Below are 13,341 nucleotides of genomic sequence, written 5' to 3' on the forward strand. Positions count from 1 at the left end.
ATCTCCCCTATGACAGTCTATCTGCCATGCTAGGGCTTTGGGCATGTGGATCTTGAGATGTGTGTGTGTGTGTGTGTGTGTATGTGTGTTTGTGTGTGTGTGTGTGTGTGTGTGTGTGTGTGTGTGTATATACACACTACATCTCATTTCTCCCCAGCTTGTTTCAACCATCTACCTCTCTTGTCCCTGTAGCCTGGCTCAAATGCCACTTGGGCCACTATAGGCACTCCATATCACTGTGGATATGGCCCAGCATCCATGGCTGCTCAAACACATGCTGTCATGTGTCAATCCTGAACCATGACCTTGTGTGCAGTCTCTGGCTCTCTGACAAGTAAGTTGCTGGTTATCCCTATAGGGCGCTCAGTAGCACAGATTACAACCTGGGCTTTGGAATTCAGTTAAGACTCTGCGGGCACTAGCCTTGCTCTGAGACACCACCTCACCCCACCCGGTAGCATGAGATGATACAGGTGATCTGACTCTCAAGGGTGGGGCACACCACTCTACTTAGAATTAATTATGCCATTTCAGTAACTTCTGGTCTGGATTAGATGCTAGCCCCAAAGCTGCCTCCTATACCCACAGCCCTGCTCATAGCTGGCTTTCTCTCTCCTGCCCTCTGTATGTGTCATAACAAGCCCTGGGGACAGGGCCATCACAGACATCATCAGTGTTTGCAAAACATCAGCCTCAAAAGAGCTGGACTGGCCCACTGCCTAGCCCAGTGTGGGAGGCCACCCTCCTGTCGCTGGGAGCATTAAAGACCCAGCAGCCAGCCTGGGATCCCCAGCAGATCTAGACCTCAGCTGGGGCACCACCTGCTTTGCTGAAGTAAATCAGCTACAAAGATCTTTTCCACCCACATCCTCACACATGGCAGCCCACTACCCCCTCACCTTGAGGCCGCTGCTTTCTGCCTCAGAGCCTGGGTCCACACCAGTGATGTAAATGCCAAGACCATACTCAGCTCCACCTCGGATCGTGAGGCCCAAGGACCGGCCGTCCCCCAGCACCAGGTTCACCTATCGGAAAAAGAGGCAAGTACATTAACCTGGAGGAAGACAAGCCCTGGGTGGGGAAGGGGAGCTGTACTGGCTGGTTTTGTGTGTCAACTTGACACAGGCTGGAGTTATCACAGAGAAAGGAGCTTCAGTTGGGGAAGTGCCTCCATGAGACCCAGTGGCAAGGAATTTTCTCAGTTAGTGATCAAGGGTGGGTTCTATAAGAAAGCAAGCTGTGCAAGCCAGGGGAAGCAAGCCGGTAAGAAACATCCCTTCATGGCCTCTGCATCAGCTCTTGCTTCCTGACCTGCTTGAGTTCCAGTCCTGACTTCTTTTAGTGATGAACAGCAGTGTGGAAGTGTAAGCTGAGTAAACTCTTTCCTCCCCAACTTGCTTCTTGGTCATGATGTTTGTGCAGAGCGGAAACCCTGACCAAGACAGTAGCACACTAAAAAACTCCTAAGCCCTGAACAAGCACTGGATCCTAACCAACAGAGCAGGGCAGGGCAAGGCCCTATGGAAATCTCCAGTGCCGGCCTCCTTCAGCCCTGCCCTGCCCTGTTCCTCTGTTCACCACACAAAGGCAGGCAGAGCAAGGCAATACCTTTAGAAGCCCCTTAGCACTCACATCTCCAAGTGCATTCAATAGTGAACACTACCGCCCATCTTGGGCATCCACCTTATGCTCCAGCCAAAGGTGACTTCTTGTTTCAGGGCTCAACCCACATACTTACTCCTTTCTTTCCTCCATAAAATCAAGGTTGGTTTCAGCTTGGGGCCACTACCATTGGGACCCAGAGGGACTCTATCTCCCTGGAGAGTCCCCTACCTCTCCAGGGTCTCCAACACAACCACTGTTCTGATGGGCCACGGTGCTTGCTACATTCCACTCTATTTCGCACACTCAGGGCATACCAACCCAGTATGTCTCTGTGCTGACTCAGGGGGTAGGAGAGGGGGCAAAGGAGACAGAGCAGGGCACAAAGCGCTCATCGCAGCACCATATGTGCCCTCGGGGCAGTCACTTAACCTCACAGTGTCTCGGCCCCATTATCTGAACATGAGGACAAAGCTGGTATCTGTCTACTTTATAAAGACCCAACATGGTGCCATGCTTAGAGTTTAGTAAATGTCACAGGACACGTTCAATAAGTATGATCTCCTGTTGGTTGGTTCCATTTTGCATGTGGCAAAGCTCGTGTAGGGAAAAAACAAACTCCTGACATCAGGTAATTACATCTGGCTGTGGCCATGCCTGGTCCAGATGCTACCACTGGGAAGTGGCACTCTCCCTGCACTGCATACCCGTTGCTCAGCAAGAAGTGTGGGGAAGGGCTCAACAGTGACCCCATGAGTGTCGCAGCTGCTCAGGATAGCCTTGCTCAAGCTAGAGATGGATGTATGGGGCCATAAAGGATCAGAAAAACAGACACACTGTCCTGGACCCATGGCTCTGGAGTCAGGTGAGACCCAGGAGCTGCAGTTCATACTTTAGGCTCTGCTCCACCACCCTGCTACAGGACCCATCTGAGGCTTGTATGGACTTGAGTTAACCTAGGTCTGATGGTACAGAGCCTGACTATCGAAGTTGCTAATGCTCAGTAGGTGTGTGAGCTTCACCCTCTGTGCCTCAGTTTCTCTACTGAGAAGGGGGATGGGAAGAGTTGCACTGAGAGCAACCAGGCAACACGGACTGTTGTCATCTGCAGGATGGCATCATAAGGCAAGCCACTGGCTAAGCTTGCAGAGGCGGGGGACAATCAGGAGTGATTTTTCTGGAGAGGTGGTAACTGTGGCTGCCTTCCTGGCACTGTCCCTCCACCCAGACATGCATCCTGAGGTTTAAGCCAGGCATAGCCAGAGGATAGCGTGGCAGGGTCCCTGGAGATGTTCCTGACAGCATGAGGCAATTAAACAGAAAAGGGGGTGTGGCCTATATGAGCCACATGGGAAGGTGCATGAGATCCCCTGGGACAAGGGCTGGGGTGCTCATCACTGAGGCCTCACCGTGAGTCCCTTCCTGGGAACTGTCCTACCCAAAGCCACTCCCCCTAGGAGCCGTTCCCACCTAGAGACTAGTGGGGCCGGCTGTGACAGCCGCGCAGTCCCCTCCCTTGCCAGGCCTAATGCCCCCTCACAATCATTGGTGCATTGGCACTGTGCCACAGTGAAACAAACTGTCAGAGTCAGAAGCTTGGGAGAAAAGCAGTCCTGGAAGTGGACGGTGTGGACTGGGTAGGAGGACTACCTTCCTTCTGAGGTGCCAGGGACTTCCGGTACCTTAGCTCAGCACCTTTCCATGGGCTCCCCCGCTTCCAGCATGTCATTGCTCTTCCTCTAACCCATACCCTCCTTTGCCTCCTCTGAGGACATTGGTGGCACTAGGCTGCCCATATAACCTAGGACAGTTCCCTATCTCAAGAGCCTTCACCGAGTCACTTTTGCAAAGTCTATCTGCCATGCCAGGCCTGTAGGTTCCAGGAAGGACTAGAAAACAAAACAAAACAAAATAAAACAAAACAAAACAACTTTATGTGTTCTTAGACTGGGGCAGTATCCTATTACCTCAGTACCTTCTTCAGGAATCCTCTTTCCACAGACTCTGGGCTAGGTGGGACTGAAGCTTGGGAGCAGCAGAGCCCTGGGAAACATACCCGAGAGCTTTGTGAACAGCAGGGCAAGAGGAAAGTGACCATACCGTGGCACAGTATAGCCACTGGGTCATATAAAGACTCTATATGGCTGGAGTATGGTAGGGAGCAGCAGAAGGCTGGGCTAGCCTGTCATAATATGGTGCAAACAAGATGTCAGAGGGGATGACAGGCTCAGGCTAGTATTTAGAGTGGATGGGTGGAGAGAAGCCAGGTCAATTTCTAGAGATCCCCATGAGATGGGATGAAGTACTGAGGTAGGCTTCAGGCATCAATAAGGTAAGGTGGGCTGGAGCCAGCAGGTAGCCTCAGCCTCAAGATTTGCTTCTTGACAGGACAGGACCAGCCTATGTTGTACCCTCAGGTGAGGCACAGCAGAGGCTTCACCCTGTTCACGCTCTCCATAGGCAAGATGAGACTCTAAGCCAATTGCTTAGAGTGTGTGCTACCGGAGGCCCAGCTAGAGGCCATCCCCTATCCTGTCTCGTGTTGAGTCCCAAGTCTGTCCAGAGAACGAGGGTAGCGTCCCCTGAAGTCAGCACCCTTCCCTCTGGCAGCTCCACAGATTTTGCTTCCCCTGTCAGGGAACCTAAGTGGTCTTCAGTCTGTGTTAGCTAATTAATGGCTACCTGGTAGTGATTCTCAGGGAAAGCATTCACTCTAAAATCAGAGAAGTAGAGGCAAAGAGAGCCATGATGGCAGGAGCAACGGCTGCAGGCTTATAGCCATGAAGCAACATGCCTGAGGTACAAGCCAACTGCAAGGGGAAAGAAATCTTCACCTGCTGGCTCAGCTGCCCACTAGGTACCTGGCCAGCCGTGCTGAGTTGAAAAATAAGTACCCGCATGTGTATGTTCCTGCCATCCAGAGTATCTCTTACCTGCAGGCCAAAGCCTTCCTAACTCTGCCCACCCTTCAGAGCTGCGCTGAGGGCTAAGCTCCTCCACCCCCCTCCACCCCTGCAGTCTAGCCTCTCAGCAGCCTGAGCTGACAGGAGGCATCTGACATGCATTCAACCCTCTCTTCCTCTATGCTCCTCCATGGCTCTCTTCTCCTTAAAGAAGATTCCCCAGGCTCTGCAGACTGTCCATGGCTTTGGCCTCCATCTTCTTTAACTTTTAAAAGGCCCCTTAGGAACCTTCTACCCATAGGGATGGCAACACCCACCCACACTATCCTATTACCTTTTAATGAGGCCTCTTCTGCCCACCTCTATTGTGTGTTGAGCCCTTCTTGGGTTTACCCAACCCCTTATAATATGCCACACACCATTTGTTCCAATACCTCTGTAGGATGCCCGCACAATAGAGAGTCACCCTCCTGGATATGGGCTATCTTTGTTACTCACAGTGGTATCCCCAGTGCCCAGGTTAGTTTGGGGTCCAACAGAGGTATTTGATCAATATTCTAAAAGGAACAAGATGAAAGGCACTTCGTTCCTCATTGGCCTTTGACAGCTGTTGCTGTTGTTAAAATTAATTGCCACGTCCTCTGCGCTGTGTTCTGAGCTTATGTGCATGGTGATTCTGGATACAGGCTGGTGGGACGGTCCTCAGGTCATGGACAAGGACACTTGGGGTGGTTCACTTAGGTTAAAATGGCTTGTTCAAAGTCAATGATAAAAAGTCCTAGAAGCAAGCTTCAACCTGGTGCTGCTGAATCTGAAGCTGCTGCTTCTTTGGGACCAGGCTGGCGCATCCTGCTTCTGTGTCTATGTAGAGCTGTGAGCGGCTGCAGGCTCTAACTGCTCATCTCAGAGGGGGGCTGTAGTGTGTGACCACCGTGGAGTGTCCCAGATGCTGACCAAGACACTTAGTGTCAGCCCAGTGCCTATAGCTGTGCAGAAGTCAGCTCCCAGGACTAGAGCCAGGAGATACGGAATGGTTAGAGACAAGCCTGAGAATGGAATTGAGGTGGCTCAGCCATTCACCAGCAGCACGTCCTGGAGCAATGCACACTCAACCCCTGCATGCCTCAGTGCACCCATCAATACTCATGACACAGTCCATAAGGACTGCATAGCTCTGGCCTTTGAGCCAAGAGATTCCACAACACCCCACTGAAATCCTGAAGCTGCAGCTGTGGGATAAACTGCCATTCAGCAGGCTGGTGTCTATCAGCAGAACAACCTCTCTCAAACAAAAACTGAGACAGAAATATGACATGTGTGGAGAACCTCGTCTCTGGGACTCCTACAGATGAGCCAAGGCTAAGTAAGCATCACACTTTTACACACAGAGCACAGGATCAGAGAGAGCCTACTTCAGCCTGCTCCCCAAGTCAGTGGAGGGCTACCCAGCCCAGAATGCAGTCTGCAAGCCTCCTGCTCATTCCTTTTACTCTAGAGAGCCCCAGCCACACTCACTGCTCCTCCCACCCAGATGCCTTCCTGCTCTGCCTTCCTCCTGTCCAGTCACATTCCAGGCCAGGGCAACACATGGCTGCCGTATTTACTGCAAGTTGTTTCCAAGATGCAGTCATGCACAGTGCAGGAACTCTCTCACCCTGGATGCATGCATAGGGAGATCAGGGTGTACCAACCCTGTGGGGACAGGAACTTTCCTACAGGGCTGTTTCCAGTGTACCTTGACTAAAACCGGCCACATCCTACCTGGCTCCAGGCCTCTTCTGGCTCGTCTTGAGCCAGTTCCTTTCCTTCCTTTAAAAGAGGAAGTGCTTTATCCACTAAGCCATAATCTGTAGCCTGGTCCCCTTCACTTCCAGGACCTTGCCAAGGGTCTCTGCAAACGTGGAATGCATTCATTTTATTTCTCATATGGTCTGTGTCCTTCATAAAAACATGCTCACACACTGGTATTCCTGGCCTGCACCTCAGGACATGGCTGCACAACCAAACAATAGCACTTAGGACCCATCTTGTTCTCTCAAACTTCACCTGCCACCATTACCTGTCCCTCTGTCTGCTGCTCCCTCCCAAGACCAGCCCCATACAGTCTCCTCTAGGAATCCTATCTCAATCTCTCTAGCAGGAGAACACACCCTTCCTTATCCCTTTACGCACCTCTTGGAATGTGTCAGAATGAGCCCTTCTCTGGACAGAGGTTCTCCACAGGCATCCTAAGTGTGCCACCTCACAGTGGGGTGGTGGAACAGGGTGACGGCTAGACTGGAGGGCTTGGAAAGAGACAGACTGGCCTTGCTTAAACTCTGCTGTGTCCCAGCTGTGACCTCCAACACTGTCATCACTCTGCTAAGGTGTCACATAAAGGCCCGTGGTGGAGACAGATGAGGGAAAGGCTGACCTATGTTAGGGTGACTGATGGCTCACAAACAGAGAAGAGACACTGTGTGCTGTGGAGGGAATAAAACAGCACAGCTGCTGTGGCAAATGGTGCAGCAGTTTCTTTACAAGAAAGAAAGAAAAAGGAGGAGGAGGAAGAGGAGGAGGAGGAGAGAGAGGAGGAGGAGGAGGAAGAAAAGGAGGAAGAGGAAGAGAAAGAGGAAGAGGAGGAACAGGAGGAAAAGGAGGAGGAGAAGGAGGAGGAGGAGGAGGAAGAAGAAGAAGAGGAGGAAGAGATGTGGGCCAGGTATATGGCCCACACCTGCAGTACCAGTACTGGGAGGAAAAAGCTACAGTCAGCCTGGGCTACAGGAGACCCCATCCAACTCAGAGGCTGCAGGGATGGCTCAATGGATAAAGTACTTTCTATGCAAGCATGAGGAACCAAGAGCTGGTATCCAGCACCCATGTAAAAAGCTGGATATAGTAGTGTGTGCCTGTAACCCCAGAGCTGGAGAGTGGCAGGGACACTGGCAGTAAGCCTAACACTGAGCTGAAACAGTGAACTCCAAATTCAGTGAGAGACATTGTTAGAGGTAACTATCCAGATGTAAACCTATGGCCTCCATGGGAGCATGCATGGGTGGGACTAATTGGGAAAAGAGACAAGTAAAAGTGGGAGGGGCACAAGAGAGGGTAAAAGAGGAGGTAACTATGATCAAACACATTATGTACATGTATATATGAAAATGTCACTGTGTCTTAGTTAGGGTTTCTATTGCTGCGATGAAACACCACGACCAAAAAGCAAGGTGGGGAGGAAAGGGTTTATTTGGCTTATACTGCCATAGTACTGTTTATTATCAAAGGAAGCCATGACAGGAACTCAAGCAGGGCAGGAACCTGGAGGCAGGAGCTCATGCAGAGGCCATGGAGGAGTGTTGCTTACTGGCTTGCTCCTCATGTCTTGCTCACTCTATTAAGAAAATCCAGGACCACCTGCACAGGGATGGCCCCACCCACGATGGCTGGACCCACCTCCATCTATCACTAATTAAGGAAATGCCTTACAATTGGATCTTTTGGAGGCATTTTCTCAATTAAAGGTTTCCTTCTTTCAGATAACTCTAGTTTGTGGGTCAAGTTGACATAAGACTAGCAAGCCCATATAGTGAAACCCATGACTGTGTAGAATTAATATATGCTAATATAACATTTTCAAAATCTTATAACAGAAACAAAAATCAGGAACCCAAATATAGTGGTGCAGAACTATATTCTAGCATTTAAGAAGTAAAGGTGGAGGCGCTTGAGGTAACTGATCAAGTAAGAACACTTGTCGCACTTGGCAGAAGACCTGTGTTTGGTTCCTATTCCTAGCACCCACATGGTAGCTCACAACCATCCATAACTCCAATTCTAGGGCATCCAATGCCTTTTTCTGACCTCCACAGGCATCAGGCATGCATGTCATACACATACATACATGCAGGCAGAACACTCTGTCTTTGCTCCCTATCTAATCTGAATGTGGTTGGAGCAGCCTCACGGGCATGCTGTTCTGTGAGTCACCCAGAGGAGAGCTGCTGGCACCTTTAGTGGTGGCCTTTGATATGTAGCTCTTGTGGTACCCCTTATAGGCAAAGTCAAATCATTCCTGTCACGAACTTTTCCAGACACTGAGCTCAACTGACTCAGGGCTCAAACCAGAACCTCACTACCACGGAGCTTCCCCAAGGCTGTTACAGAGAAAGAACCCCGGGCTCAGACAGGTTATGCAACCTGTCCAAGGTTACACACCTCACAAGCAGCAGAACTAAGATTTGAATCATTCCTGCCACACCGGTGTGGTCCCATTTAGTCCCATGACCCACTCAGCTGTACAATCTGAGAAGGCTCCTCTGGACTGTCCTGGGGCTAGATCCTGCCTCCTGTGTGGCATTTGCATTCTCCATGGTCTTTCAGATGCACCTTCTATAGTCTTATGAAAGCTATCCCATGATGCCCAGGGGGGACTTTATCTGATGCTCCACCTCCATCCTCCTGCCCACCCAAAGATACTGGGCTCAGTCCTATCTTAGGACCTTTGTACATGTTGCCCTGATTTCTTGGGGTTTCAGGTTCCAAAATGGTACTTGGTGGCTCCTTCGTCATTTTTTTTTTTCAGAGAGATGGCCACTTCCCTACTTCCTGTCACTCCCTAGTCCTTCTTGGAATTTCATTTTTCTTCACTGGCTTTTACCCTGCCCATAGAATGGATAACTATGTTCTCCAAATTGCAGTGTGTAGAAAACTAACCTCCAAATTCATATGCTGATGGTATTTGGAAAGGAGGTCTTGGGCTAGGTAACTAGGGTTAGATAAGGCTACGAGGTGGTGGTGGGAGGGGTCTTCTATGACTCCACAGCACTGGCGGCTTTATGAAATGAGGAAGAGAGACCTGTGTTGACTGAGTCAACATCGAGCAGTGGTTCAGCACCGTGGCTCCCATCAAGCACAGGTGTCACACTCTGGAACTTTCTGCCTTCCAGCCTCGAGCCAAACAAATCTCAAGCCCTTATAAACTACCCAGCCAGTGGTACTTTTATTGCCATAGCAGAAAGGGGAACAAGAACACAGATTTTCCTTATCTTCTAGGATCTTACCTTTCTACTGTCTGCCCTCAGGCTCACATTCTGGGGATACCCTCCAGGTGGCCTCAACAACACAGGAAGGTACCCTGTACAAAAGTCAAGCCCAAATTACAGCCATTTCAGCTCTGAACTCAGGTTCTGCCCAGGACAGCAGCTTTTGAAAACAACAGACCAAGTTCTCTGCCCAATGCTGTAAAGCTGGCCTTGACGTAACCCAGGTGGGTGATAAGACCCCTCAGGGTGGCCTACAGTGGACATCCTTGGTGGGGAGGCAGGAGGACCTGCCTGCTGGCTGCCATCCTGCGCATGCCAAGCAGGCTTCTAGACACCATCACCTTCCCACAAGCCACTGAAATCTCCCTGAGTCCTTCATATTGATGTTTGAGCAAAGAACACAAACCACATTAAGTAAATGTTATGGTCGTATCGACAGAAAAAAGAGAGCTGAGAGAGCCTGTGGAGGATGGAGCTTGGCCCCAAGCCAGAAGGTATGTGGTCTCCTAGCTGTAAGGATCAAGATCCTAAAACAGCAGAGAGATGTTGGCAGGACAGGGGTGACAGCTATTCTTTGTCCAAGAAGCAACCATGTGCACAATGCAAGCAGAACCATGCAAACAGAGCCCAGACAGGTTAAGACTTCAGGGGGCCCTCGATCATTTTCCTCACTCTTTCCAGGAGGAAACAGCCCAGTTTCTGACAGCGGGAAGAAGAGGGGGGTGTATAGGGGACAATTAATGAGGCTTCCCTTAAGTTCCAGAGCCCCATGATGCCCTTCCCCCACCAGCTACAGTGCCAGTGGTCTTATCAACTAAGACAAGGCATCCTACTAGCCAAAACGGTAGTCCTTCTCTGCAAGTCTGAAGGAGTACATGGGGTTTCTTCAGCAGATGCACCCTGAGTTTCTCAGCTCCACTTCTGGGACTACGCATACCTTTTTAATACATTCTCAAATTATGGAGTCAGTCAAGTTGGTTTCTGCTGTTTACAGTCCATCCAAGGGTCTTCCAGGATCATGGTCTATGTATAGTCCATGCCTGGATCTGGACCCCTGAACAATTTGATGTGTACCAAGTTCACATGTACACTCTAAGCTTACTCTCTTCATCTGTCCTGGGTGCTAGAGTGGCCCAGGTTCAATTACTGGAAAGGACTAGATGCTAGGAGCTGGAGGATGTTAGAGATCTACAGCCCAGAATGAGTCCTAGAGTAGAGCTGTAAACCAGACCAAAAGGTCCCCTCCATTCTACTGTGGGAGGAAGACTCACAGCAAGTCAGCCTTCATACTAGTCTGTGACAGCAGCTTATTACTAGAACACCTTACAGGTCACCTGGAGGAAACCCGGAAGACCAAACTTGAGGGACACAAAAGAAGTAACAGAGCCGCCATCACAGAGCTCCACCCTTCCTTCTAGCCTTGAGGAAGCTCCTGGGTATACAAGGAGTTTGGAAATCCAAGGCATCCCCGAGTCCCCAAGTCTTTACCCATTCAGTGTCAGATCTCACCTTTTTCTCATCTCCACTCTGCAGGAGGTGTAGGGCACTCCTTCGGTCATCTTCGTGCTGTCTCAGGCTGCTGCTGTGGGGCTGGGGCAGGCTGGAGGGTGGGGATGTGCTTCGACCCTGTGGGTCCACCCAGGTGTAGATGTGGTTGGTGACATAGCCCCCCGGGATACGCCCAGCTGAGTACACAGACAGCACCAGCTTCTTGGAGCCCTTGAGAGCCTGAAGAGAGGGGAACACGTGGTTAGAGGGAAGAGGGTACCTCCTATCCAGAATCCACACATGGAGGAGGACCCTACACTCAGTGTCATCTCTCCCGCTCTTTGTGTTCACATGTACAAACTGAGCACCTGTCCCATCCCATTTCAAGCGACCCAAGTACAAAATAAAATACATCACCTCTCGAGACACCTTACAGAGGGACGTGAGCAGAGCAGGCCTGAGGCTGCTATTCCCTACTAGGGTTCAGTGAAGGGCTGGCCCTGCTCTGGGGTTGAAGACCGTGGGTTTGAAGCGTATCATACGCAGTTCAGTCTTTCACACATCTCGTGTATACAGTGTGCTTATGGTGAAAGCCTGCTCTTCTGTAGTCTGGAATGTGGATACCACAGAGTGCCTACGTGACAGGCCCCCAATAAGCCAGAGAGTATCACACATGGCACAGTTTGACTCTGGGAGAATGGAGGGTGCCCTAGGTGGCTCACTGAGGGCTCCTAGAAGCTAGGGCCTCCTCTGAACTTCACTAGTAACATTCATATCTAACTAGATATGAGCTGTGGGGTTCAAGGACAGTCAGTTCTCCACACCCATAGTTTCACCTCCACAGATTCAACCTGTCTCCATGTGTGTGTGTGTGTGTGTGTGTGTGTGCGCGCGCGCGCATGCATGTGTGCATGTATCTGGGGAGGGGCTGGGGTATGGCTCAGTAGTTAAAAGCATTTATCGTGTAAGCATGAGATTAAAGCCCAAGAACCTGAAGTCAAGCTGACATGGCAGTGTCCCGAAATCCTAGCCGCTGGAATTACAGGAACAGGATCCCCAGGGCAAGCTGGCTAACTAAACTAACTAATCCACAAGCTCTGGGAGGAGTTGAGAGACTCTTTCTCAACAATTAAAGTGGAAGGTCATTGAGGACAACATCAAACACCAAATTTGAGCCTCTGCATGAATATATACACATGTGTGCACACACATTTAAGTATTTTTTTTTTAAAGTCTGCATCTGCCCTGAACATACACAGACTGTTTCCTGTCAGTATTCCCTAAATAGCACAGCACAGCAGCTACTTGGGTAGCACTTAACGCTGCATCGGATAAGCCCTCTGTAGATGATGTAAAGTCTACAGAGGGTGGGCTGCACCACTTTAATGCTTTATCACACATATTTATCTTGTTCATGTGTATACATGTGTGTACCGGGGCACATGTGTGTGGGGGGGTCAGACAACAACTTGTGTGAGTTGGTTTTCTACGTCTACCACGGACCCCTGGGTAATCAGGCTTAGGCTGCCAGGTTAGGAGGCAGGCTCCTTCACCCACTGAGCCATCTCACTGGCTATTTTACAAGAGGGTCACGACCATCAACCCCTTCTGGTGTCAAGTTTCATTATGTGTTCTGGTGCTAAGATTCTCAGGGACAGGAATGTGTGCTAAATCTGTATGTGAGGCTTTCTAGCTAAACACTGAACCTGCATGACAGTGGTCTTAGGACCCCAGTGAACTACTAGATATGAGTCAAAAACAGAAGCACTGAGAACAACAGCTTAGCATTTACAAAAGGCCTGTATGTGGCAAGCACTCCACCCCACACCTGGCAAGTACAATCTCAAAGAATCGCTGTGGAATCATATCACTGGTAAAGACTGTTCCCCTCCTCCCCCACAAAAAAACCCCCAAAACCCTAAACTGAGCCCAGAGGATGCCAGCCATTTGGAGATTGCATAAGAGAAGCAGCTGCCCCCACCACAGACACCAGGTGGTTGTAAAAGAGACATCAGACCCTGCAGTTTCAGTAACAGCTTGTTTAAGAAAAAAAGCTGACTTCTCCTGTCTGCCCCTAATGCACTTCCCCAACCCCTTCCCTATTCCTTAACTACAGAACCCCCAGAGTGAAGCATGTGACCAGGGTCCTCTGGAACTCTGGCTATTGCTGGTGGGTCCTGGACCCTGATCACAGTACAGCCAGATCTTGAGACATCACCTCTTAGATAAAAATACAGCTGTTCTAGCTGTCACGGTGTCTGAGTGCTCATCCTTCATTTCTTGCTACAAACTTAACTCTTACAATGCTGGGTAGAGAGGGATCTGCCATG

At 50.2% G+C, this 13,341-nt stretch overlaps 1 protein-coding gene across 14 annotated transcripts in view; it reads right to left on the reverse strand.

Moving 5' to 3' along the window:
* Whrn (whirlin) overlaps window positions 1-13,341 on the reverse strand; it is an 85,652-nt gene that overhangs the window by 48,492 nt on the left and 23,819 nt on the right. For all 14 annotated transcript variants that reach the window (XR_004120847.1, XR_004120849.1, XR_004120848.1 and 11 more), the window contains exons 2-3: window positions 11,033-11,251; window positions 900-1,025 (exon numbers count right to left, since the gene is read on the reverse strand). Coding sequence is in view for 10 of the 14 variants with exons in the window: in XM_031377638.1 (XP_031233498.1) it covers window positions 900-1,025; window positions 11,033-11,251 (345 nt within the window). In the remaining 4 variants the exon portion in view is untranslated. The remainder of the gene's footprint in view (window positions 1-899; window positions 1,026-11,032; window positions 11,252-13,341) is intronic.

Source organism: Mastomys coucha, unplaced genomic scaffold, assembly GCF_008632895.1.
Source record: "Mastomys coucha isolate ucsf_1 unplaced genomic scaffold, UCSF_Mcou_1 pScaffold18, whole genome shotgun sequence".
NCBI lineage: Eukaryota > Metazoa > Chordata > Mammalia > Rodentia > Muridae > Mastomys > Mastomys coucha.